The 27,782-nt window shown below is 46.8% G+C and overlaps 1 protein-coding gene across 1 annotated transcript in view; it reads left to right on the top strand.

The window, feature by feature from the left end:
* PRDM14 (PR/SET domain 14) overlaps nt 1-19,284 on the top strand; it is a 37,617-nt gene extending 18,333 nt beyond the window's left edge. The window contains exons 2-8 of the mRNA XM_029587193.1: nt 2,744-3,325; nt 3,578-3,631; nt 3,729-3,886; nt 4,384-4,660; nt 7,751-7,953; nt 17,978-18,079; nt 18,623-19,284. Coding sequence (XP_029443053.1) covers nt 2,744-3,325; nt 3,578-3,631; nt 3,729-3,886; nt 4,384-4,660; nt 7,751-7,953; nt 17,978-18,079; nt 18,623-18,850 — 1,604 coding nt within the window. The 3' untranslated portion in view covers nt 18,851-19,284. The remainder of the gene's footprint in view (nt 1-2,743; nt 3,326-3,577; nt 3,632-3,728; nt 3,887-4,383; nt 4,661-7,750; nt 7,954-17,977; nt 18,080-18,622) is intronic.
* Nucleotides 19,285-27,782: the final 8,498 nt, after the last annotated feature.

The raw sequence follows: 27,782 nt of genomic DNA, 5'->3' as shown, positions 1-27,782 counted from the left end.
TTGCTCCCAAATAATAATAACGTCTATTTTTTTTTTTGGGCCCTTGAAAGCTTTTCTTTCACAGTCTTTCGAAACGTTTTAATGTGCTAAATTCTTTAATTGTGGCCGCCTACCTATTATTGCGAGTAAAACTGAAAAGGCAGCCCCGCCTGGCAGCGTCCCCAGTGCACAATAACGGAAATCAGTGCCTCCTCCTCCTCCCCTCCTCAGAGCGCTTCCTTCTGACCGACTCCCACTTGCCCTTGGATTTCGTTGCTTTAGTGGACTCAGCAGTTCCCCCTTCCTGAAAGCCACCGAAAGGGTAAGGAAAGGACGAGCTGGAGGCTGAGGAGGTGACCGCGGCCGCCCTGGCTCCGGAGCGCCCCCTGCCGGGCCGGGGCTCCCTTGGATAATGAGGCGGGGGCTTGCACTTTTCGGGTTATCTTAAGAGTTATTTGATGCATATGGGGGTAACCGCACCGTATCACATCGGGGGTAAAGCTAATATTCGGATAATAAAGGCCAAAGAAACTGAAGGTTGGGGTTTTGTTTTTTGCCTCGGTTGTTATGTTTCGTATGCTCTTTGGAAAAGGGTAACACGTTGGGAGGCAAAGGCACGTTTTCTTGTTATCTTCACCTTCATTTGCCTATTCCCAATACGAGTGAGCCGCTTACAAATGACTAAACGTATTAAGTGGTACTGGTAATGTTTATTTGTTGTACCCATTTGCAAAAGATTTCCCAAATAGTGTATATGTTCCTTTCCAAAAAAAAAAAAAAGGGAAATTGTTAACTCTTTGGATTATCACACCGTAGTAAAACAATAAGCAAAAAAAAACAAACCTACAAAAGAGAACCTCATCGTGTTTTCTTCCCTTTGTCCTGCAAAAAAAAAAACCCCCATGCACGCAGGTCCTGCCCCGAAATGGCAGGGCCAGAGGTTGGGCTACACAAAGTCGCAGAACTGGCGAGCGCTCTGGGCTCCGGCTTGAAAGGAAGGGCCAGGTCGTATTTAATAACGGGAAGGAGGTCCGGGATCGTTCTGCGCGGAAAGTCGGTTTCTCCCCAAGTCCTGGAAAGGCGACTGCACGCACCCAGGTAGCAGGAAAGCAGGTTCGCAGGCGAGGTCCCCAGTGGCACCGAGGGACGAGCCGATCGCTGGCCAATAATAGCTGCTGCTGGGAGGAGGGGAGGAGGGCGGCTCTGAGGGCAGCCGGCGCGGACTCTCCTTGGAGCGCCATCTGCTTCCTAGCGCGCCCGCGAACACGCGCAGACCCCCCCCCCCCCCCAGCCGCATCCTGCCCCCGGCCAAATGGAGGAGACGGGGGGAGCCCAGCAGCGATCGGGAGAGCGGCTCCGGACCTAAGGGTGAGCGGGCCCTGCGGGGCGAGGGCTTCCTCGGGGCTGACCTTTGCCGCTGACCCCATGTTCTCCCCGCGACGTGTCACGACCTTGTTTTGTTTCACTTACTGCTGCCTATTGATCCCGGCCATTAGAGAGCAGATTCATTGGGATTTAAGCGGCTCCCTCGCCAGCCCAATGCTTCAGACTGGTTTTGCTTCATTAGAAAAAAAGTTATTTTAAAAGGGCAGGGCTTGAGATCCATTAAACTTAACTTTTTTTTGTTTGCTTGTGGTCTAGGGAGGCAGGTTTTCGAGGCTACCTAGAAGATTTTGGACCTTTTTTTTTTCATATTTCCCTTGCGGGAAATTCGTTTTCTTTTTTTTTTTTCGTTCGGGTTATGCTGATTTCTCTTTCTAGCGAGAGGGAGCGAGAAAGGCAACTTCGGTTTATTTCTGGGAGGGTCGGAGTTGCCCAAGGACGGCTCGGTTTTCTCCTAATCTCATACCTGGGGGTGACTCGTTCAATCTGAACAGCCTGGGGGGGGGGGGGGCCCTTTCCCGCTTGCCAAGGGGGCTTCTTCGTGCTTGGGAGCCACTTGCCCAGCCCGAAGGGGCTCCTGAGGAGGGCGAGCTGCAGCGTTTAAGGAAGATGGAGCTGCAAATCGCTGCACATTTCCCGGAGATTTCAGCTGTTGTCTTCCCCCCCTCTGCCCCTTTGTTTCGCTTCTTGACTGATTTAGCGAAATGGCCTCGGGCGCTGGCGTTTTGTTTGTGTTGTAAACTCAATCGCTTAATTGCTGCATCTCAAGGAGAAGCTTTCTCCGAGAGCGCAGTGGCGCAGGAAGCCACCTTGCACTTACTGATAAAGCTTGGGACCCGCGCTGCAAACCTTGATTTGGCAAACCTGCCAGAAACGCGTTGGAAATGACTGAGGTGACCTGATGGAACCTGCCTGCCAGCCCTCAGCTGCTTCACCTTAAGATGTGGGCACGCGTAACTGATCACTAAGCACGGGGAAGTGTCTATCGCCTTTACACACACACACACACACACACACACACATACGTGCACCTCATATAAAGGGCTTGGGTTCACAATATCGCTCCAGGACACTGGGGATCATCTCATACCCGCGTGGAAGTTGCGCTCTGTAGTCAGAATCCCCGTGATCTTACTGAAAATACCGATCGGTGCAAAAAGGAGCCAAAGAGCAGCCTTAGCCTTTCTAAAACGCGGAATGAAAATGAGTTGAAGAGATGATCAGCATGCGGTGAGACCTTCATTCCCTGGTCACCCCCCTCTTTTGCGAACATAGCCTGCCCTATGCACTACTGCCCCGGTGAAATGATTTCTTGTAAATACCTTTGCTCCGGCGCAGGTTTTCTGATCCTTGTGTGTGTTGTTGTTTTTCTTTTCCCCAGCCTTCTCCGCCTTCCCGGTGAATGCCCCGCGCCTGACGATGGCTTTGTCCCTGCCGGGCGACGCCAGCCCCAAGGACCCCCTGAGGACCCCCGCCTATTACGCGGCCCTTCTCCCCCACGGACAGTGCCTGGAAGCGGCGGGAGGCCCCCGCGTGCTGCGCCCTCTCCATCCTCTCGGACGGCTGCTCCCCGGCTCCCCGCCTCTGGGGCCCTTCGGCTTCGCCAGCCCGGCCCCTGCCTATCTGGGCCCCAGCGAAGCCTTCTACGGCGTCTTCCCGGGCTCGCTGCCCCTGTACAGCAAGGCGCCGCCTCCGGCTCCCTTCGCCTTCCCCAGCCCGGGCGACGCGGCCGCGGGGCCCCCCGGCAGCCCGGCCGGCGGGAGGTCCGCCGGCGCCCCCAGGTCTCCCCGGAAGGGCAAGGCCGGGCCCCTGAGCCTGGAGGCGGCGCCGCCCCCCCGGCCCTACCGCTTCACCGAGGGAGACCTCCACACGGCGCTGTTCGGCTCCATCCAGGCCCGGAGCGGCCGGGACCCCGCCAGCCACGCCGTCTCGGGCCTGAGGATCCCCGCAGGTAGCGCCCGCAGCCGCCGGCAGGAGTGGGAGGCCGAGTGGGGCCAGAGGCAACGTCTCGTTCCTAAACGACAGAGACGAAAGAAAGGGGGGGGGGGGGTTACAGGGAGAGATGTGCATGCGGGCAGTTCGGGAGCCTCTGCGCTCGTTCAGTCCTTTTCGTTTCTTTTTCTTTTCGGTTACTCGTTTTGGGGTCATGAGGTCTTTGCCCTTCCGAAAGGGAGAGGAGGCAGCGCCTAACGGGGAGGAGTGTTGTGTCTTGCAGGGTCCGATCCGCAGGCCCAGCTGCTGGACAGGGACTCGCTCCAGCTGCCGGAAGGTGGGTGACGGCGCCGGGGGTCGGGGGCAGGGGATCCCTGGGGAATATTACGGAGCCGCTTCACAGACTCCTCGCCTTCTCTCTCCCCCCCCTTTAGGTTTGTCCGTGGTGCGGACCTCATTCGGCGATGCCGCTCACTCCGGCGTCTTCTGCACGAACATCATCCCCAAGGGAGTCATCTTTGGACCGTTTGGAGGCAGAGTGGTGAACACGAGTGAAATTAAGACCTACGATGACAATTCTTTAATGTGGGAGGTACTTACTTACTGGCTAGCGTTTCGCATTTCCGTGGGATTTTTTTTTCTTTTTCAAATTATAATTTTTTTTTCCAAATATTATAATAATTACACTGATACCACAAGTAAAAAAAAAAAAATTGTAAAGCAATTAAAGAATAGCATCCACAATTTACAAATACCAGGGCATATATACTCCGTATTTTCGTTCTGCTTTACTTGCAAACGCTGAAAAAACTTGAAAAACGCTGAAAACGCTGGTTATAGTTCCTAATTGTTTGATGTAAACCGAGTTGATTTGATTTGTATCAAGAAATTCGGTATAGAAAAGCCTTTAATAAATAAATAAAATAAATACCAATCCCTTGAAATCTGAAGTATCTGTAAAAGGAAAGATGGAAGTAGCCCATCTGCAAGGAGGCATCCGGTTTGAAGCGCTCCTAAGGGCACTTTTATAGTCACTGGAACAAACGTTTTGTACTATTTCCCTCCCTCTCTCTCCGTTTGCCTTTTAAGATTTTCGAAGATGGTCAACTGAGCCATTTCATAGACGGCAGAGGAGCTTCGGGCAACTGGATGGCTTTGGTGAACTGCGCCCGATTTCCGGAGGAGCAGAACCTGACGGCGATTCAGTGCGAGGGCCAAATCTATTACGAAAGCTGCAAAGAGATCGGGCCGAACCAGGAGCTGCTGGTGTGGTACGGGGACTGCTACCAGCAGTTTCTGGGGATCCCCATCAGCCTGAAGAGAGCGGCGGCGGGGAAGAGCAGCCAGCCCCAGTCGGAAGGTAGTGGTCCCTGCGCCTCGCCTATCCTCCGAGAAGTTTGCCAGGGGGGAGGCAGCAGGGGGCAAACCCGCCCGGGGAGAGATAGACCGAGCCCTGATCTCAGAGATGTTAGAGACAGACCGAGCCCCGATCTCAGAGGTGTCAGAGATAGACCGAGCCCTGATCTCAGAGATGTTAGAGACAGACCGAGCCCCGATCTCAGAGGTGTCAGAGATAGACCGAGCCCCGATCTCAGAGGTGTCAGAGATAGCCCGAGCCCCGATCTCAGAGGGGTCAGAGATAGACCGAGCCCTGATCTCAGATGTCAGAGATAGACCGAGCCCCGATCTCAGAGATGTCAGAGAGATAGACCGAGCCCTGATCTCAGAGGGGTCAGAGATAGACCGAGCCCTGATCTCAGAGATGTCAGAGATAGACCGAGCCCCGATCTCAGAGGTGTCAGAGATAGACCGAGCCCCGATCTCAGAGATGTCAGAGATAGACCGAGCCCAGATCTCAGAGATGTCAGAGATAGACCGAGCCCAGATCTCAGAGATGTCAGAGAGATAGACCGAGCCCTGATCTCAGAGGGGTCAGAGATAGACCGAGCCCCGATCTCAGAGGTGTCAGAGATAGACCGAGCCCCGATCTCAGAGATGTCAGAGATAGACCGAGCCCAGATCTCAGAGATGTCAGAGAGATAGACCGAGCCCTGATCTCAGAGGGGTCAGAGATAGACCGAGCCCAGATCTCAGAGGTGTCAGAGACAGACCGAGCCCCGATCTCAGAGGTGTCAGAGATAGACCGAGCCCAGATCTCAGAGATGTCAGAGAGACAGATCGAGCCCTGATCTCAGAGGTGTCAGAGATAGCCCGAGCCCTGATCTCAGAGGTGTCAGAGATAGACCGAGCCCTGATCACAGAGATGCTGTCATTAGAGCCCTCGCCCGTTCGCCTATAGGATTCGATTGCTAAAAGCCACTTGTATGTCATGCATGCATTTATTAGATAAAACTAAAACCTTCTAGGTGTGTAAAATATGAGGATGTTAGCATTATTTAATGTTAAGTCCCTAATAGACCAAAATTGAAATTTGGGAACCTTTAGCGCCCTATGTTTTAGTTCAACAACTTTTCGCCTGAGGGTAGTACAAAAACTTGTACCTTAAACGGCAGCTCTGAAACAAGTTTTGGCGACATCTTTGCTCTGTAGTTCTCACTTTGCCTTTCATTAGTCCCGGGTTTATCTGTTTTGTGTTGGGGGTTTGTTTTTTTTTTTTTGGGGGGGGGGGGGGGTCTGTACATTTTCCTAGGGAGAGAACAGTAGGTGGATTGAAAGATCTCCCTTAACAAAAGCGCTATATCATTTTTGTCAGCCGGGAAAGCCATAATGTGCAACAGCAGAGGCATCTGGTTCTGCTGGTAAAGAAGATGAGGATCGTTTAAGCGAGGAATGCTTAGAAAAGGAACAGAAAACTGCCGGGTGACGGAATAAACCAGCTCATTTCTTATCGGTTCGCCCTTCCATTTGACATATGGCTTTTGATAGAGAGTATTCAGAAGGAAGCTTATTCAAACTAATGTGTCAGCCCCCATAGAAAAAAAATAGCATCTCTCTCTTCCAATGTGTAAAAGAAATTAGAACAACCTCTAATACATCTCGTTGAAAAAATGGATTCATTCTATAAAATTACAACGTAAGCAAGCAGCAGTTCTGTAGGTACAGTTTTTATAAAATGTTTTTGGATACAATTAAGAATCAGTGCTTACCTTTTATATATTGACTATTTTGAAATCGATTTCTTGCTGCACAAGAAAATCGAAATGGATAAAAAATATCGCAAACTGTAGCATGGTGGCGCGTTACGTGCAATTTGTGAAAATTCAGGGAAAGCACTTAGTATACGCTGATCCATTCCAATTCTGTAAAGTATTTAAATTTTGTCTTAGTGGCATGCCATAAAGATTGCTTATTTATAATTTACTTTATATGTGTATTGCAGGGCATATACTGTTTCTGCTCATTTAAGACAACAATCAATTTTCCTTAATGAACAGAACGAAATGCTTGTGTTGCAGCACGATAGATGCAAGCAATTAACATTTTCAAATAGTGAAGATAGATGAAATGATTAAGAATGTAAATATATATATATCAATGGAAACCATTTTGCTACTTAAACATTAATTTTCCAGGTGGAATTTAAAATGTTCTCTCTTTGCTAAAGCTTTCTCCCAAACTTATTTTCAAAATATGATTGTAACCTGGACTGTGTCCCTGCAGTCCAGCTCAGTGCATGGTAGTTCGCCCTGGTGCTCTGATTGAATTCTTTTTTTGTTCCTGTAATTCCCAGACGTATTACATCGGAGAGAATGCACCGTATTTTTCAGTTGCCTTTTCGTGAAGAAAGCTTTGGAGAATCCCAGGACAGAACAGGGTTGTTAGTTTGGTTTTTTTTTTAAAGTCCCTATGTCAATATATATGAAGAATAAGGTGCCTAGAGTTGTGCGTATAAAATGTGCATGCTCTTCTACCAGTTTCCCCCGTTCAGTAAGGGGCAGGTGTATTTTTTTTTAAATAAGATTATTGTAATAATAATTTTTTTTTTCTCCTTTATCTTTTGGTCATCAATGTTACAACGTTATTGTTAAATTTTGAACTTATGTACACTGTTCCAAGTTTCATAACCTTGTTCTATGTAATGCCTTTTGGCAATTTTCATGTTCTGTTTCAATGTAAACCGATGTGATCTTTATTTCATATAGGAACACCGGTATATAAAAATCTAAAAATAAATAAATAAATAAATATTGTAATAGTCCTGAGAATAGGTGTTGAGGAAGCTGAGTGTAGGTGATTTGGGATTCTCCTGTCACTAGATAACAATCTCTCCCTGTATATATTCAATAAGAGTATGCGCTTTGGTTGAAAACCCTCCCAGAGGGAAGACTCCATCGTGCATCCTGGTGTGGAGGAGGTCTAAGGTTGGGATGTGTTGCACTAAATCTGCCGGCGGGCAGCCCCGGAGGAGGTGTCAGATCCAGGGGGGGTGCCCGCTTTTCCGATCTCCTCTCTGAAGCGTTTTAATGGTGTTCTCCCCCCTCCTCGTGTTTCACAGAATCGGGAGAAGGTTATAAATGTGAGCGCTGTGGCAAAGTGTTTGCGTACAAGTATTACCGGGATAAACACCTCAAGTACACCCGCTGTGTCGATCAGGGAGACCGGAAGTTCCCCTGCCACCTCTGTAATCGCTCCTTCGAAAAGAGGGACCGGCTGCGCATTCACATCCTGCACGTCCACGAGAAGCACAGGCCCCACAAGGTAATCACACGCTGTCCTCATGTCAATCTCCGGTGATTTAGATAATGCTTTCATTGAAGATTTGTATCTTTCAATGAGTTGTGTAGGGGGCCGATGTACTGAAGTGCCCCAAATTTCCCACAAAAGACGTGAGTTTTCCGAGTCAAAGGGTTCTAGAGGGGCTCGAGTGCCTTTGCAAAAGCTGCCTGTCAAGGTCCTTTTGCATGCTGCCGACCTAATTAAATGAGCTGGCCTTGCCTGATTTTGCATGGCGGGCAGCAGCTCATTAACTTCGAATTTGCATACAATTTTGCAAGAGTAAACTTGCAAACAAAAAAAAAAGTGCACTGTTTTCTTTGCACATAAAAAGTGAAAATTGTATCTCTAATACCAACTCACACCCAGAAGTGGACTTTGATAAATTCTGTGCACTTTAGTGCATCGACCTCTTTAATTACTCTGTAAACTGCTGCCTTTTAAAGTCGGATGGGCGGGCATTTTTTTCCCTCTGTAAAAGATTCAGTGCTGGAAAGTCCTTGGCACACTTGAACCTCATTTTTAAAAATCTTTCTGTTGGGCAGATAGTATGCTCATCTGCGTCTAAGATTTTCTGCATACTTCTTATTGGTGCTGTTCATGCTAGCGCGAACTAGCCCTGCACTGCCTCCATGTGCGTAATTTAATTGGAATCAATGTATCATCTCACACTAATGAAGCACTGGGCAATTCAGCTCTGCTTAAATTGAGCAGGTCTGGGTCTCTGCCCCCAGGGAAGGTCATGCGGACAGACAGATAGACAGGAACTTCCAGCACAACTGTCTCCAGGTGGACAGGCCTCTGAGGCCAGCATCGCACTTTTGATAAATTAATTTCAAAATTGAGGAAGGCTTCCAAATCAGTTGTGAATGGAGTTTGCCCCTGCTTTGTAGCAGTGGTATTTTGGAGCACAAAAGGGGGCAGCTCTGAGATTTCAGAAATACTATCATTCAATGTTTAGAGCTGGTTCCACCCATTTCTATTTAAAACCTGCCTTCATTAACTACGTGTCCTGCCTTCCCCTGCTTAATATAATGAATGTTCTGGGCAAGCAGTTGCAAATTGCAGGTAATTTATAAATTTTAGCAAATCCTTCCCTAATCTCAGCACCAACTATTGATAAATAATAGCATTAAAAAAGTTAGCACCAGTATTAAGCCATTAGCACCGCTGCTAGATGAGTTCCATGAGGTTTGATGGATCACCCCAGTATTAGGCATAAATAATCTAGTGTTTCTAGGGCATGAATTCAGGAAATGAGATGGCGGCAGGCACTTGCGCACAGATAATAAAAACAGCAAGTTTACCGGGTTGCAACAAACTCATACAATAAGGCAAAGATGCATCTAAGCTTGTAAAGAGTGCATAAGCAATACGATAGCAGCACAAAAAAACCTAAAAGACTCATATAGCAGTTTACAAAATATAGGAAATGGATTCAACCCAAATAATATATAAAAAATATATGCAAAAAACCCCAAACTAGTGAAACCTGATGTAAAAAAAAAAAAAAAAAAAGGGCAATAGCATAGCAATAATATATGTAAGGTGTAGAAAATCTCAAGGCAATACACTGACGAAATGTACCCATTGTCTGGAAGACTCTGTAGGAAGACTGTCCTGGCTCCAGAGCTGACATTTTACCCAGTGGTCTGAATTTTAGCACAGATCCGAATCGTTTGTCCCAGGTCCATAAGAGATTGCAGGGAGGAGTAGCTCTAAGTCTCTGATAAAAACAAAAAAAAACAAAACACAAAAAAAACTGGTGTCCAGGGAAAATACAGCTGGGATGTTTCTTGTTAATAGTATTTCTGTATATGACTTGTTTGCAGCCTGATTAGTAGGAGAGGGCTTGATTGTTAATGTAATATTGCATTTTAACTGATGTATTCGTATTTTTATTGCTGTGTTTATTATGATGATCTACTGCTACTGATGTGTTTTATTTTAAACTACTTCAGACTGAACTTGATCAAGTAAGATGGTCTGTAAACATAAAATAACAAAAATGTTTCAGCAGCTCTTTTTTTGTGTGTTTTTTTCCCTAAAAACAATTAATATTAACTCATATATATACAAGAAGAATCTCATATATATACAAAAAGAAGAATCTCATATGAGACTCTTCTTTTTCTATTATGAGGTGAGCACTTTAAATTGTATCACTGCTCAGTATCTCCTTGTTTTCTAGTTATATAAAACAATGATGTATTCTCTCTGTCTACACATTTTCTCCAGAAACGTTCAACCTATAGCAACTGCGCTTTCAGGTTTAGGTATAGCTGTATTAACGCTAGAAAACAAAACAATGTAAAAGAAAATGTATAGATCAAGCCCCAAACCGAAAATAATCATTTTAGGAAAAAAAATTTCTCATACAAATCTTGTCTAACTAATAGCGATTTTTTTCTGCCCTTTTTTCGCTAGTTGTATCAATTCCATGGTTCAGCTGGCTAAAGATTTCTTACCGTATTTTGGTTCTGGCATTATCCAGTTGCTTCCTTTAAATGAGGGGACTTCTCCTCTCTGGGCCAAACTGTTGGCATCTGTGCAAAATGGAGACCCCCATGGGCAAACCGCTGGAGCCAGGCTAGCGCGCTGGCAGAACATGTGTGAGAGCTTCCTACCGAGTTCCCCAAACTACGGCACCTGATTAATTTATTATTACCGCTGCAAGGGAGGGCTGGCTTTATTGAATTTCCCCCCACTTTATCTATATTGCCAACGTTTTGCATTCGACATCATGCATTTTGATATTTTGTTTTTGTTGTTTGCCATTCCTACGTGTTGTAAATTGCAGTTATATTTCTGGGTGGTTTTGGTTTCCTGCCCTCCTGTCATATTTCCTACCTATGCACTTTGTACATGCTTTAGTTGCATCTTTACGTTTATTTTTTTTGTCATTCGTTTTTGTCAACCTTACAGCCCCTCGTGTATGATTTAATTGTAAGACGTTAAACTTGCTGTGTTTGCATGATCTTTGAGTGAGCGTCTCCCCTCAATCTCCTTTTTTTGCTGACTGATTTTCATCTTAAGATACTATTTGATCCTGTGTGCATTGCTGGCTGGGAATAAGTTAGCAGCAGAGGGATGTGCAATTCAGGCACAGTGGCTCACTGGAGGGAGGCTCTGTTTTTAAACCTTAGGTAAAACCTGTCAGTTGGATGACTGAATCATTCTCCATGGAGGCAGAGAATAAAATTCGTTCCCGGATGTGTCCCTGTCAGCAGAGATCTAATTCACAGCTTGTCTGAATTGTCCCGAACGCAATTTCTGGAAATGAATTGCTTTTTTTTTTTTTTTTTTTAGAACTCTTTTCCCTGGCTGGCAGGTTTTCATATAGCAAAGAATCCTGACCGTACCAGGAGGCTGAGTTCTGATTTAATGTTAGGTTTGGCAGAACGAGGGTAGCACTGTGAACCCGGAGCCCTCAGCAGACTGTGCACATCTGACTTGTTTTGAAACATTTTTCTATCTTTTAAAATGTTGTTTGCCTTAAGCTTAAAATTTTTTTTAACTTAAAATGCTGCAACTATATAATGCAACACATTTGTAGCTAAAGCAGCAGTTGCCAGCTTCAGCATTTTTAGCTTCTCTGTCCTAACAAATCCATATTATCCCTCCCCCCCCCCCCGAGTGTTATAATAATAACATTAATTTGAAGAATAGCTGATCAAAGGCCTAAAATGAACCTCCCTCCAATTAAAATCTGAAGATGTAATCAGCTGGTGAATATTAAAACCAGCACCTGAGCGGAGGAGTAGCCTTGTGGTTCGAATCCCCTCTGCCGCTCCTTGTGACCTTGGGCAGGTCACTTCATCCTCCATTAGATTGTGAGCCCCCTGGGGACACCTGAACGTCATCCGTTTTGAAGTGGCTGAACGGTGAAATCTAAATCTAAGTAAATAAAACCGAGGAGAGCCGATGCCTCGGTGCCAGTGCTGTGCCAGACCCAGTCACTGTCCCATGGGGGTCACCTAGTGACTGTATTTAGGGTCCCGATAGGAGGACTCTTGCCAGTCACCGGACTGCAAGTGAGTGGGGAGAGGAAAACCTATTTGGTAGTTACAAATGAGGGATGGGGGTGCTGGATCCCAGCCCTGGTCCTGATTGAGCTGGCAGGCAGGAGGAGATTGCCAGCCCCTCCCCCAATAAATAAATAAATAAACCCCACCCCTATCAAAATAAAACAAACAAAAAAACCCCTATGGCTTGCTGAGCTAAAAGTTCAAAACAATATATAATGCTATCAAAATATATACACCGAAGAACCGCAGGGAGCCCTATGACTTCAAAATCCCCGTATCCTCCCCTCCCGAATTCTTCCAGAAGGGCCTGCAAATAAATAAATCCTCCCAGTCCCTGCAGCCCGTGCGCGCGCAGGATGCGAACCTGCTCCCAGACATATCAGCAGCATTATTTACATCTTTCTCAGCTAATTGCCCGGTGGTTTGTATCACTATTTCCCTGATGGCCTTTTTTTGTTTGCTTGTGCTAATCTCCCTGCCCTGGAGCACATTAGGCTCCATTAATCCCTCACTTCTGCCCCTTTTCTTTCCCTCCTCCTCTTGCTTTGGCGCTTTTCAGGGCCGGGGAGAGCAGGCCCTTTCCATATGACCCGGAGTACAATGCACCGCAGTATAATAAAGGCCCTGACGGGGCTCATTCACAGCCTGTTAGTGGCCACGCTCGGGGCTTAGCGTCGGCATTAACGCGGCCCTCCCCCTCCTGCGCTAGGTGCCTTCATTTCCATACGGAAAAAGGGCTCCAAAATGGGCCGCACAGGCTCCAGCCCCAGGAGCTGGCGAAAGAGAGGGGGAAATCAGTGGCAGGTTACAGGAGGGAGGGAGGGACTCATTAGATAGGAGAAAGGAGGTAGGCTGGGAAGGAATGAGGTAAACGTGCAGGACAGACTGAATGCATGGGAGAATGGGCTCTGTAAAAACCTGTGTCTGGATTCATGGTTTTAAGATCGTCTGAAAAATATAGAACGTTTTTGTTTCTAAATGCAGTTATTACAGGAAACGCTGATAAATCTAGCACGTTAGACTGAAAGAAGGCAAAACACCGTAACTGAAATGTAAAAAAAAAAAGAATTAGAAAATGAAATTACATTGAACAGAAGTAGGCGGATTTTAGTGAATGAGATAAATTAAGATAGTGGGAACGGCGCATAATTTCAGTCTATCAGGATGGTGGAACTAGGTTTTGTGTGGAACGCTATTTCGTTATACTTGGAGACTTAAACGATATTGCCTGTAAGAAAACGTGATTGGCATTAGACTTTTCACACTGCATTTGAGAGCAGTTACACATTTTATAACAATCACGCGGAACTCTAAGAAGACATCGGGACAGCGCTGAAAACTGAGAAATGCCCTGTGAGGATCATTTGATTTTCAAACCTGCACCTAGCTTTAGAAATCGTCAAAAAGGTTTGCTTGCTTCATTCTTTCTTGTATATTTTAAGTTCGTATGTCTAGTGTCTGCAAAGCATTTATTTATTTTAGCTGCCAGGCGACTTCTAGGCAATTTTCAGTACATTTTGCAAGATCCAAGTTTTCATCTTGAGGTAGATTGTCCTATGATAATATTGCATATCCTGAATGCAGCCCGGGCCTCAGCAATTAACAAGATCTTCGCTTGCAAAGGATGAGCAGGACTGGCATTTGCAGACAGTATCACCAGTAATATTTGCAAGAAGTTGCAGCAAGTCTATCATGCATTTTCTCATTGACACAAAATGGGAAAAACCCTTGAGTACATCTGGCAGAAAGAGGAGGCTAATAACATTTGTATCTAAATTAAAGCTAAAATTATTAAGGGTAACCAGAACCTGGTAAATGGGGTCAGCTCGCCCAGTGCCTTAATTAAAATTAGCAAATGAATGCAGGGCAATATAGATTCCAATGCAAACCTACCAGAATATAAAGGGTTTATGTAAATTTGCAGTAGCTAAGGGTTTAGTACTTCTAGGGAGGCTGCAAAAAGTGAAGCAAACAACTGTGTAATTCTTATTTTGTAAAATAAAAAAGCAGGTAAGTAGCTTTATTTCACCTTGTAATTAGAAATTACTTTGAAAACGATTTAAAGGCTGTAAGAAGAGTACATTGGCTGGGAGAAGGTGTATTTCTGTTCAGGGGTTTTTGAGGAGTGAGACTGAGGGCTCTGGTTCTCAGTATATTCACAGTGAATATTAATCATAAGTATTTGCATACATAATGATCTAAGAACTATGATGGCTTGATTACCTTGAAAACTAAACTGGGCTTGGACCAGTTTTCAGAACACAATGGCTAGTGTCAGTTTTGTTAGAAGAAAAAGAAGCGAGAGAGACTGTTGCCTTGCTAAAAACAATTTATTTGGTAGTAGCCTTTTTTTTTTTTTTAAAACACATACAAGAAAAAATGTAGGTGATGCCTTTCAACTGAAATAGCAATCATTTGTTACCAGCTTTGGAGAGTTCTGCTCCTTTCAGCAGATCATCACAGAGTGACCTAGGGATACAGATGATGTAATGGTAAAAGTGAAGAGAGGAATATTATTTTAAAATAGTTTTGAAGATCAAACACAAACAAGGGTTGGCTTAAAATAAGTTTCAATCCCATTTCTAATCTAACCCTTTTTGTGTCTGCTATCATGTGCCCAATATATGCTTACATATTTTTCGGGATTAGGAAAGAATGGCAGAGAATTTATTTATTCTATTTTTTTAAATTTTCTTTCCTGGTTCATAGTTTTCTCTGGTCTGTAATATTTGCAAACAAAATAATTGATAATAATTTTTTCAGAATTTCTTAAAATTGTGAATCCAGATACATCTCAGATATTTCCTTGTGCATCTACAATTCACTGCATTTTTTTAAAGTTAAATTCATATTTAAGAATCCTCTACATTGGTCCATTTAGCATATAGTGTTCTGATTTTTCCAAATATATGGATGGCTTTAGGTAAGAGTGCAGCGTGGTGAAATGAGCACACTTGTTACTCGTTTGGTAGTGGTAAAGCTTTGTCTTCTTCTCTATGTTATCAATGTGCCAAGCTAGTTTAAAGTTACTCTCTCATTTCAAATTCTCTTCCTCATTGAGTATTCCTCATTTTAGGACAATGAACAGGGCATCATTTATTTATTTATTTATTTATTAACTTTTATTTACCGACATTCGTGAAGCACATCTTGGTTGGTTGCTAAATACTGTCCCATGACATTATTTACTGAAGATTTCTTCTGTGGTTACAGAATGGATGAAAAATGTTGAGATTCACAGAAATTCATTAACAAAATGAAGAAAGACACAGTGAAAAATACAATGTGCCTCGGTGCTAAAATTTATATTTCAGCTATTTACAACTTTTTTTTTTTTAATATAGAGCACTAGTAAAGCACTACTTAAAAGGAGCAGGTATTATGTATAGTGCTGTCATGAGCCTCGCCTTATGGAGATAGGTTCGGAAATAGGCCCCCCCTTCCCCCCTGCCTGAGTGGAGTGCAAACTCAGGTATGGAAGAGAGATGAAAGGCATTTGCTTGACCTTGGTGACCAGCTTGGCATGTGCTTTTCAGAAGCAGTAAATTTGGAACCACAAAAAAGACTCAACAAGCGTGTGCTCTTTTAGCAATATGAAGCATATGAAGCCCACTTGTTTGGTGCATCTTGATAGGAAGAGGTGCAATTAGATTGCAATATTGTGGCCTTTTGTAAATAAAGCTTGATTTCCAGGGTTAACAATATTAGCTGGACATCGAGTCCTTGATTCACTGCCGGGCTGGGGGAAGGGGTGCGAGGTGTGAGTTATGCCAGAAACTCAGAATCCAACCTCTGAGCCATTGGGTGCTTAGGGCCCTGCAGTGGCCCTGCCTCTTGCACAGGTTTCCTTAGTAAAAGGAAGTCCATTTGAGAGGAGGGGAGGGGGGCCATTGGCCCGCAGGGCTAGTGAGCACCCGCTCTGAGTGTATTCCTGCATTGCCACTGCCTGAAGGCCTTGATCATGACTAGTCCTGAGGTATTGGAGCAGCCATTGTAGGGAGAGGGGTACAGATGCTGGGGAGGGAGATAAAGGGAGTGATTGCTGGGCAATAGGCATGTGGTCAAAGGCAATGCTTCTGAGCAGGGGCTGAGAGAGATGAGGAGAGGGAATGCTGCTCGGCAGGGAGGGAGGGAAGGTGCCACAGAAGAAAGAACTGTGCTGGACCTGCCATTGATAAGTTGGGGGTGGGGGAAATGGGCTAATTCTGAATATCTGACCGGGGTGCAGAAAAAGCTGGTCCTGGAACTCAATTTAGCATCAGCGCTAAGGCATTGTAAACCAGGCCCCTAGTATTTTATTTAAGCCCCCTATGCTAGGCCTCCTGACAAAAGCCCAGAGAACCTGCTAGAAATGCTCCTGTTTACCAGAATATTTGTGGGAATGTTGCCTCACCTACAGCCAGGTATAAAGGCTTTCCCCCATTTTGTGCTTAGTACATCGTGCACATAAAGGAATGTATGTTGTAAGGGCAGTTAATTACAATCTATCCAGGTCATCCTTCAAAATGGTGTTAGGCTGTGTGGAGAGGGAGAGAGAGAGAGAGGGAGGGAGAGAGAGGGAGAGAGAGAGCCTCTGGGGAGCCCCTCCCTGTGTGCACCTATTTATATCTCTATAGGAGGGCCATCTAATAGGTCGAGATGAGGTGGTGGTGGTTTATAGTTTAGGGGCCAGTTTCTCATGTAGAATGAGATGTACGAACAGCACAATACACCTTGGTGAAGATTTGACGTCATTTGGAGTGAGGAAAGTCGCACAAAGATGACATTGCTACTTTGTTCTCTCACCCTAGCTAATAAAGTTTAAAAGCAAAGAAGGTCTCCTCCAGTTTGTTACACCAGACTGAATGCTGCCAGACCTAATTAAGATACATTCTGCTGAGATTTAACTAATCATGAGGCCACAGTACCCGAAAGCCCAAATTAGGGGACGATCACTAAAAGAGGATGCCCTTCAAACTAGTTTGCTGTTTTCAGTTTAGAAATTAAGAACATCCAAGCATGGCCTGTCAACATGGGAGAACATGAGGGACCAATTAGAACAGATTAGGGCCTGAAGCAAAAAAATGATTACTACTGCTACTGTTTCGTCCATGCTTGACCTGATCTCATGTTTGGTGAGGATCTAGGCCGTCAAAAATATAAGTGTGTTTAATTAGATATAAAAAGTAATAAACCTTAGATCTGTCACTTCAGGTGCACCTAAGCAGCTGGCTCCCTATCTATTGCTGAATAAGCCCTTTGAGCAGGGTGGCTGCTGGATAGAATGTCCTCTAGGCAAGGATTGCGTTAGGTGTTCCTATTCCCTTTCAGATTCACTGGTCACAGGCTGACTCAAAAGAGCAGTCCGTCACCCCTTCCTCCAGCTTGGCTTTCAGGGCAGTTGCCCTTCTTGCCCACCCCTTTCAAAGGCCCCGCCCCACAAGCTGCCTGATTCTACCTAAGAAACCGGATTCTCCCGGAATTGAGTTCGTGCCCTCAGTCTTCCATGGGCTGCATTTTGTACGTGCTTTCAGTTTGTGGCTATGACCAATTTATTCACAATAAAACCTGTTTAGCAATGAAAATACAAGACAAGATACGAAAGTGCAATTTTATTTCCGATTTCCTCTTTCCCTACAACGTTTTTGACTGGCTACTCAAAAGTGTGGGACAAAACTTATTATTATTATTATTTTTTTTTAGGAGAAATGTGGAGTCCCTGTATAAGAGATGTGTACTAGTTTGCAATCTGATTAGAATCAATCCTATCAATTACTCCACTAATACGTTAAGGTTTCTTTTAACTGTGTAGATGTACTTTTCTATGCAATATGAAATACATTCACATTAAAAACTTAAAAAAAACATGGCATCATAATTAGTAGCAGGCCTTTATATAAATGAAGAGCTGTTTCATGTTTGCTATCATCCTTTGCTGGTTTAGTCATGGTACAAATGTAACACTTTTTGATAATTTGCTATAAAGAATGTCTTCTTTTTAGTGTTCGGTATGTGGGAAGAGCTTCTCCCAGTCTTCCAGTCTGAATAAACACATGAGAGTGCACTCCGGAGAAAGGCCTTACAAATGTGTCTACTGTAACAAGGTAAGTGAATCTCGCTCTCCCTAAGAAAGATCATTTCTGCCAGGCTGACCCGATGCGTTGCCTTGCATGTCTTTGGCCGCCTTTTCGAATATGTTACCCATGAAAGTGCTTCCAGTGGGCCAGATTCATTAAGGCATCTCTCCCATTTTGTTTTTATGGGAAAAACCCCTTAGTGAATCAGGTACAATGTTTGCTAAAAATTGCTCCCTAATATTTTCTGATCATCACTGGAATGCAACCATTTTAGAGTTGAACCAACAACAAAAAAAATCCAATGCACACGTAAGCTGCCATGATCACAAACTGGCGAACGTGCGGAAGAGACCACTTCTGACTTCTTATTGTGTCTTCCTATATCAGCCTTTCCAAATAATGCATGCTACAGGTTCGAAAGGGAGGGATTTGTGTTAGCAGGAAGCTGCATGCCGAGACGTCCGCTCTTCTTCACGTCGTCCTCGGTGCAGCAGAACGCGGTGGGAGGGTGCCTGTTGGGTGCGGAGTAGGTGGCCTGCAAAGATGCTCTTTCTCACCCCCCCCCTGCAGGCCTTCACCGCCTCCAGCATCCTGCGCACTCACATCCGCCAGCACTCCGGGGAGAAGCCCTTCAAGTGCAAGCACTGCGGCAAAGCCTTCGCCTCCCACGCCGCCCACGACAGTCACGTGCGCCGCACCCACGCCAAGGACCAGGGCCTGGCCTGCAGCCTCTGCTGCAAAAGCTTCCCGGAGCTGGAGGAGTTCCGGTACCACATGCAGCTCCACGCGGGGATGTAGCCGGCCTCCCTCGGCCCGTGGATTCACCCGGGCGCCGAATGCCTTCGCCTGAGAGTGTGCTGCAGTCGGTGCCGAAGCAGTCCTGCTGAGTGGCTTTGAAGGAAGTCTGCCATAGAATTGTGCGAGAATCTGAGCGTTCTGCGGCATTGTCCCTACCGGACTCGCTAAGGTGCGGGAAGCTGCAAGGTCCATTTACCGCAGGTCTCTTCTCTTTTTCAGTGGGGATTATTCAAGCTTTCTTAAACCTTTACCGCATTTTAGCGAATCCGTGGGAGCAATCCCCACTTTTGGTCTCCCCGCTCTCTAATTTCATTAAATATCATTAACAAACAAACAAACAAAAAAAAGTAGTTGTTACCTTTCAAGTCCGCCGGATGTTTTAAATGTAAATGTCTCGACTATAATATATACCTAAATATTCTATAAAAATGAGAGGACTCCAGTTTGTTGTGGTTTGTTTTATTGCTGATTCAGCCGAGACTCTCTGGTTCTCCTTTCTTTGCCCATGCAAGGTGCCAGGAATGATTTGCTGACCCTATAAGTCACTTCTCACTGCAGTGACCACAGCCTCGGAGCTGCCCTTCGGGGGGGAGGCGAGCAGAGCCAGCGCCACATTTAACATTTACTCACAACCGAGAAGGGAAATCATCACGCGCGAAATCCCAGAAAAAAAATCAAAGGGGCTATTTCATTTCTAGCTAGAAGTAAAGGAAGGATTTTAAAAGTCCTATTTCTTAAGGGTCCCCCATTCCCTCCGATTTCAGAGTTATATAAAGCGAGGAGCTGGTCCGAGCCACACGAATCTGTTCTTACAATTCAAATAATCGGCGGGTATCTCCATCAGAAAAGACTCTGGGCTGAGGGAGGGCCACACAGACTGAGGCGCTCTGGGCGAGCACCTGTGGCTTTCAGGCTGCCTGACACATCGCCACCTACCAGAGATATTACAGGAAAAAGGAGAGCGAGATGCAGGTCTGGAGAGCGCAGAGCACGCGAGAGGCGATAATAATCTTTCCGGGCGATGCGAGCTGCGAACGTTTCGGGCGCGGTCAGCAAGCGGAAACCTAATGTTGCCGCTGTCGAGGCCATCCCATCCCTTCTACTGCAAACTTCTCCAGTTTAGTTCCTGGAATAGTTAAAGGGCAGTTTACGGTGCAGAAGCTTTAGTACTTTCTGTGATTGATAATATGGAGCTGCCTTGATTTGCTGTTCAGAAGTAGTTTTTTCTCCTGAATTGTTTGGTTGTGGGGTTTTTGTTTGTTTTTTGCCTCGTATGTTTGTAAAATGCCGATCTGAAAGTCGGAGGTCACCTGCATGGGAAGGGCTCTCAGACCTGTTCGCACGCGTCTTGCTTCGCCAGCCGTCTCCGTATCCGGAGTTGCTCCGCAGTCAGTCTCTTTCGGTCAAGCTAAGGAACCGGAGCCGAGCCCAGCCTGCGAGTGACAGTAATGGATGGCGGGACCCCGGGGCCGGACTGTTTCTTGGTTATTTCCTATCTTTTGGTGGGGTTTCTCTGTAAGTCACCTCTCTTGATCTGGGAACCTTTTCCAAGCAGTGAAGGTGGAAGGCGCTTTCCCCCACGTTTGCTGGCTCTTGGTTTCTGTATTTGCCTGCCTTTTCACCCTGCACCTGGGAAGTCTGCTCTCTGCTAAGGCTTTGTAGTGAGATACCAGGGACGCGCAAATAAAGGCCACGGGATGGTGGGGTTTATAATTAGAGTTGCCGGACCCCTCCTAAGGGTCCCCTTTTCTCTTTCTGTGTATGTGGGTAAAATGTGTGGGAAATGGAGCCTTAAAGTGCCTTTTTTTTAAAGCCCTCATTCTTAGGGGACCTGTAAAACTGTGTTTTAAAAGAGCGCACAACCCGGCTCTGCTGTCGGAGCAAGCATTTGATGAACGCCTATTCCATTCTATTAAGAACATAAGAACATGCCATACTGGGTCAGACCAAGGGTCCATCAAGCCCAGCATCCTGTTTCCAACAGTGGCCAATCCAGGCCATAAGAAGTTAAGAACCTGGCAATTACCCAAAAACTAAGTCTATTCTTCAATCCCAGATCTGCTAAAATGGCCTCTTTCCGCATTTCTACGGGGCTGGGCAAATGTTTCTTGGCGAGTTTCAGTCCAATTAGGGCAGCAATCTCCCCTCCCCCACAAGGTTATGTCCTCCCCGAGGGGTCCTAAAAGGGGAGGGAGCGGTATAAGGAAGCAGTGCCCTCAGCCTTAAAGAGAAAAAGATAAGCGAGTGCTCCCTGCGGAAGGGATTGCAGCCGCCCTTATGTCCGAGGTGCAATCACGCGGGGGCTTTGCAGCGTGGGATGGAGAGGGGGGGGGAGTGCGCCTGGCCAAGGTGGGGGAGGGCTCTCCTCGCCTTCGTGGCGGGCTCTTTGAGCAATCTGCCGAGGAAGGCCGCCTGGTCCTGCCGGGGAGAGGGCGAAGGAGCTCTGTAAATGTGACAGGTCCCTTGCATGAAAGCAGGATCGCCGTTGGCTTATTAAAGAGAGAGAATATTCATGAGGGACCTAACTGTAAAAAAAACAAACAAAACAAAAAAAGCATCTTCTTCTCGTCCTTCCGGGATTGTGGCCCAGCTGTTAGGCCACAGGGGACGAGCTTTGCTCAATTACTCGTCACAATAAGGTAATGGCCCCGGGCTCACATTCCAGGCTGCTCTGCTGCAGCTCCGAAAATCGGAAGAGCCGAACGAAATCGGTGCCAAAAGAGATCCGGTCTGTGGCAGACTTGGGTCTCTTTCTCCCGCTGCATTTGCTCCCGTTTTAATCCTTTGGGTCCGAAGCCTTCCGATGGCCCTGCGAGTGCCGCGGCTCCATCCAGGGCCCGGGAGGGGAGCTGAGACGCCTGGTTTTTGTCCGTCTAAGAAAGCAAAGCTGTCCGTCGGACTCCTGCATGTGAAGCGGGAGGGGCTCTCAGGAGCCGCAGCAGGGCGAGTGGTCAGGTTTACACGGCGGGGGGCAGGAGACCAGGGAAAGGGGCGGAAAGTGAATGACAATGGGGCTGCAGTAATGAGAAGGCCCCCGCCGGTGCCATCTGCTGCCCCTCCATCGATTGCACCACCCGCGCAGCCCGCAGTGAAGCACGGCTCATCGATCGAGCCGGCCCTCCCCGTCACCTCTGGACATCTCAGTCAGATTGGCTTTTACGGCAGGGCACCGAGCTGAAGGCGCTGCGTGCCGCCGGTAAAACAAAAATACATACGGGGGGAGAACCTGAAATCCGCGTGCATACAGCGATTCCGGGGGGGAGAACCTGAAATCCGCGTGCATACAGCGATTCCGGGGGGGGGGGGGGCTGAAATCCGCGTGCATACAGCGATTCCGAGGGGGAGAACCTGAAATCCGCGTGCATACAGCGATTCCGGGGGGGGGGGGGGAGAACCTGAAATCCGCGTGCATACAGCGATTCCGGGGGGGGGGGGGCTGAAATCCGCGTGCATACAGGGATTCCTGGGGGAGAACCTGAAATCCGCTTGCATACAGCGATTCCGGGGGAGAACCTGAAACCCGTGTGCATACAGCGATTCCGGGGGAGAACCTGAAATCCGCGTGCATACAGCGATTCCGGGGGGGGGGGGGGGACGGGACCTGAAATCCGCTTGCATACAGCGATTCCTGGGGGAGAACCTGAAATCCGCTTGCATACAGCGATTCCGGGGGAGAACCTGAAATCCGCGTGCATACAGCGATTCCGGGGGGGGGGGACCTGAAATCCGCGTGCATACAGGGATTCCGGGGGGAGAACCTGAAATCCGCGTGCATACAGCGATTCCGGGGGAGAACCTGAAATCTGTGTGCATACAGCGATTCTGGGGGGGAGAACCTGAAATCCGCGTGCATACAGCGATTCCGGGGGAGAACCTGAAATCTGTGTGCATACAGCGATTCCGGGGGAGAACCTGAAATTCGCGTGCATACAGGAATTCCGGGGGGGGGGGGGGCGGACACCTGAAATTCGCGTGCATACAGGCATTCCGGGGGGGGGGGGACACCTGAAATCCGCGTGCATACAGCGATTCCGGGGGAGAACCTGAAACCCGTGTGCATACAGCGATTCCGGGGGAGAACCTGAAATTCGCGTGCATACAGGGATTCCGGGGGGGGACGGGGACCTGAAATCCGCGTGCATACAGCGATTCCGGGGAGAACCTGAAATCCGCGTGCATACAGGGATTTCAGGAACCACCGACTCGGAATCCAATTACTTTAATGTGCACTTGTACAGACTGCCGAGGCCCTGGAAGGTGCAGCTGCTCCAGATAACTCTGGAATTGTGTTTTCCAGAAAAAGTAAAGGAAAGTAGATATGTTAATGCAGGCTGGGTGTTATATTTTACATAGGTGTGCAAAGGGTATTTAATATTCCTTGTTTGTGTATCTGCTACCTTCGTGTCTGAATTAATGGGCTCATAAATCTAAACATAAGGTCCTTCTTTCTTATACTCCCTGCACCCTTTACTCAAGCAGGTTTTCAAATTAGGTTCAGTCCAGGTCTTTTAAAGAAATCAAGCCGAAGCCTGCCGGACTTGCCTTATTTTATCTGCTTCTAGTCCCCCAGGCACCACACACACAGAGCTGCGAGGCTGAGGGCGTTTGATTTTCTCCGTGCAGACGATGAAAGAACCAAAAGAACAGTTCGCCCTTCTCCTTTCAAATGTATTCCCGGAGCTATGAAATTTGAAAAGCTGCTGAATCCCGGACGGAGACCGTGGATCCGTCACAGGGCAGACGAGTACTTGGAAAGAGGAAAAGCTTGCATTCGTGGTGACGATAAGGTCCCAGTTTCCCTTTCTCCTTCGATCCGTTATTGAAAATAAGGGGGCACAGGGAGTCGTCTAGTTAAAAGTGCGCTCGCTCCCCAGCCCTTTTGTGGCTGCCTGTCCCGGTCCGCTGGTGCCCCCCCCCCCCCTGCCTTCTCTCTCACCTGAGGGGGCCGGGCGGGGGAAGCCAGTGCCCCATTACAGCCTTCCAAAAAGGTGGTGCCATTTCTCCACTGCGGCACGAAAAGCTTTATTTGGTGGATTTTTTTTTGTAATGCTTTTTTTTTTTTTTTCTAATCCTTATTAATGAGCAATCTTGTGTATCTGAATTTATCTGAATCTTAAAAAATAATTACAAATCATGGAAGGGCTACGAAGTTTGAGTATCGATCTAACCCCCCGCATCCTATAATAATTACTCCTTCCCCATTTTAGCTGAATACTGGGGGGGGGGGGGGGGGGGGGGGGGGGGGGTGCGCGCTTTTAAACGAACCCAACATCACAGCGCTATATAGAAGACACGAGCCCTGCCCTTAATTCCCGGACACTTATTGGACACTTCGCCGAGGGGGATGAACGAATTGTCCGGCAGGTGGTAAGAGAAATGTCCCCTCTGCTCTGTCCTGTATGTGGGCTCCTTTCGTTTGATGGCTTTTTTTTTTTTTTTCTTTTCTCCTCCTCGGGGGCCTTGGTTCTTGATCCGATCTGAAACCAGTGCTGACGGGGCTAGGAGGGCCTTCCCCGGAGGCGCTTCGCTTCTCCACGTGTTTGGCCCCCAGACTCTCCCTGTCAGCTTCCATTCCAGCCCTACCTTACCGCGGCGCGCAGGAGTGCTGCGCACTGGCGGACAGATTATTACCTGTATCGATTCTCTAATAGCTGTCAAGGTGCAGAGAAAGCCGGGCTCGGAGCTCTTAGCTGAGTGCGATCATAAACGCCCCCATTAAAGGCTTCATTCAATAACAATCTCTCCCAAAGTAAATGGACAGGCGCTCTCCCCCCCCCCCCCCTCCGCCCTTTCACCGTCTAATGCATCATAAAACTTGAAGACAGCATTAAACTAGACTTATGGCTGCCGTATCGGTTTCAGCATTTCCCACTGAGACGTCCCTCAATGAATGTGTGAGGTTTTTCGGTTTCACCCTCTGTGAAACCATTACCTACCTGGCTATAAAGTCCCTGCGCCTAATACTCTCCAAAGCATTTGGCCAGCAATAAAGACAGAGTAGGCAAAAAAAAAAAAGTCGAATTATTACTTGAACGTATAGGTTGATGTGGTCTGTGCTTATTTTCGTCAATTCTTTTCCCAACAGAAAAATGGTGAAAAAATCAGCGTAATTTTGACTTAGTATTTGTAGGACTTTTTAAACCTGTTAATGCGCGTAAAGGGAACCCTTCCCCTACCACTAAGGAGAGTCCTTACTATTGTGGCAGGCTCGGTTTCCCCAGTCCTTGGCTTAACGCTAAATTCACGTAGCCAGGGCTTCTATTGCCCCTTTAGCCGTTCATTGATTGCCCTGCTCCTATGAAGAGCGTTTTAAGAAAGATTCGTTTTCTGTCCTACGTTCTTTAACTTTGGGCTTCGTTTATCAGCATTGCTCTGGATTTGAATGTCCTTGTTAGACGATACAGTTCTGGTGGGGCGGAGACGAGAAACGACAATCGCAGGTTGCTTTCCGGTCCAAACGACTCTCCTCGGCCCATTCCGGCTTGCGCTGCTCGGGGGTCGTCGTCGTCGCCGTCTCTGCTTGCGATTTGCCCGACCCGATTTTCAATCGGTCCTCCAGAAAGCTGTAAGCCGTCATTAACAAACGCAGCTTAAGGCTTCGTTACATCTTCCTTAGATAATTCAGTTCGTAGTTTAAACAAATGATTTAAGATTCCCACACTTTTCTGAGTTCTGTTTTATTTCGGAAGCAGAATTATCGCTTTTAAAAGCTTCGCCTGGTTGCCCACTTCCCAGGCAAGCATCGCATTAACACAAATATAGCACAAATAACTGAAGAGTGGAGGCGGCAAGGCAGCTCTTTAAAGGCCTGCTTGGTCATTCTTTTTTTTTAATCTCCCATAGTATTAAAACTTATAAGAAAAATCTATTGACACAGAACAGAGTAAGATCCGCAGTTATGTCGATATTGGAAGAATATATTTAACAATAGCGCGCCACCAGTATTACCAAATCACGAGTACCAATCTTACAGTGAAGGTGCTTTTGTCATCACTGCATGATCCAGCAGAAAGCAAACCGGGCACATGGCACCACGCTGGCAGGCAGAAAGCCCACACTGCTTCCAACTGGGCTGAAATTCGGTGTTTCAGGATGACAAGGAAGCTCTCCGCGGTAAATCCTTCCCTACAGCTGGGAGGAGAGAGCTTCAACAATCACGGTTTGTTTTTTTAATTGTATTATTAATTAAGATATCCAAATTAATTAATATTTAAAAAAAAAGAATTAAGTTGGAATTACAAATCCCCGAGGAACCTGGTCGACTATAACTATTTGATACTGCGGATGGGAGGCTCTGCTAGGATAAAAGAAGCACGAACCCAGATTTAGGTCGGGCGCCCGGTCCATCTGTGCCACTGCTTTCCAGCTCTAAAATTCACAGGTCTGAAGGGACCCGGAGAAAGCCGCACGTCTACTGCCGCCTCCCTTCCACTGTAGCACGTGCTGTTCCCCAAATATCCACGGCATCCTAAGAAGTAACACAAAATAACCCAAAGCACGACTAAAAAAAACCAACAACCAAAAAACCAAACGGGTTGGGCTGTCACTCAGTGTCTGGACTGACAGACTTCGCAGATAGACGCTCCTTCTCCTTCCATAATATCATTTAAACATTTCTACAGGGGCATAGCTGGATGCGGTGTGAGGTTCTACAAAAGTCACGATAGACGTTCAAATGGGTGGCGGGGGTGGAAATATGTTGGTGGTAGAAAATACAACCGCTCGATTGGAAGGCACGGACTCAAAATTTGCTCTACAGTGTATTTTATTAAGAGCTTTCTATTTGTTTCATCTTTATATTCTGCTGATCTAACAAAAAACAAAACAAAACAAAAAAAAACCCCAACCTCAAACTGGGCGGATTGCATCATTAACCCCCTCGCCCCCGCCCCTCCCCCGCCCCTCCCCCGCCATAAAATAACAATACATTTAAATGGAAAGACTTAACTAACACAGCAAACCCGAAGACATCAAGCGATCCGCCGTGGCTTCAGTAAAGCGATCTATTTGTATTACTTGAAAGGATTAAGAGCAGATGACTTCTCAGCCGGTGGCAGATGGTTGGCACTCGGGGTTTTTGTGGCTCTTGATTAAAGCTGGATCCCAGTGGACCGCGGATCACGGCTGATGCATTCGGCCCCCGCCTCTGCTAGCTAAACGCCACTGTGGCCCTTCGTACCTAAGGCGATAGGGTGCTGCCTACATCTCACCCTGCGCCAAGTGCGCGCTGACTGCAGAGCAGATAAACCGAAGGGCGGGTGCAACGATCTCGTCCTTCGGCAGCCTCATTAACTGCATGATATTTACCTTTATTAGTATTGATCGGCCGCATTCTTTCCAAGACTTATAGCAAGGAGCCAGTCAAAGGTCAACGCCTAATGGCTTTACCAGTGAAGGGCAAAGGTGACTATTTATAGTCATCAAAACCAAATCAGAACGCTAATCTGCTTTACACCCCTACCTATTTAACGGGTGTCATTGTAATTTAATAATACTAATACTAATAATAACAGCCAGCATTTTGTAGGAAGATACAAGCATCTTTCAGCCGCATGGATGGACTTCAGGGAGCTCTCTCTCTCTCTCTCTCTCTTCTATCTGCATATCAATTAGCAGGGGGCTTTCTTACAGTTCTTAACCTGCTATTGTGACAGATTTCCTCTGCTCTAATGTGAGAAGTCGCTCATCCTCGCCCCTATTCACTTTCCGGCGCTGGCAGCAATTTATGCTTAAAAGCCGCGTTTCAACTCGAATGAAAGCAGCCAAGCTCCCCAATGCCGAGGGCCTAAAACGGGTCTTCTAACCAAAATACTGGCAGAACAGCCAGATCCTGCCTCGGGAGCGAGTCTTTTTTTTTTTTTTTTACCTGATTAAAAAGGTAAGTTTAAAAATGTGGAAAGCAAAGGAAGCCTACGTGCAGAAGGAAGAGACT

The sequence above is a fragment of the Rhinatrema bivittatum genome, chromosome 2, assembly GCF_901001135.1.
Source record: "Rhinatrema bivittatum chromosome 2, aRhiBiv1.1, whole genome shotgun sequence".
Taxonomy (NCBI): Eukaryota; Metazoa; Chordata; class Amphibia; order Gymnophiona; family Rhinatrematidae; genus Rhinatrema; species Rhinatrema bivittatum.
This window is presented reverse-complemented; position numbering and strand designations above follow the sequence as displayed.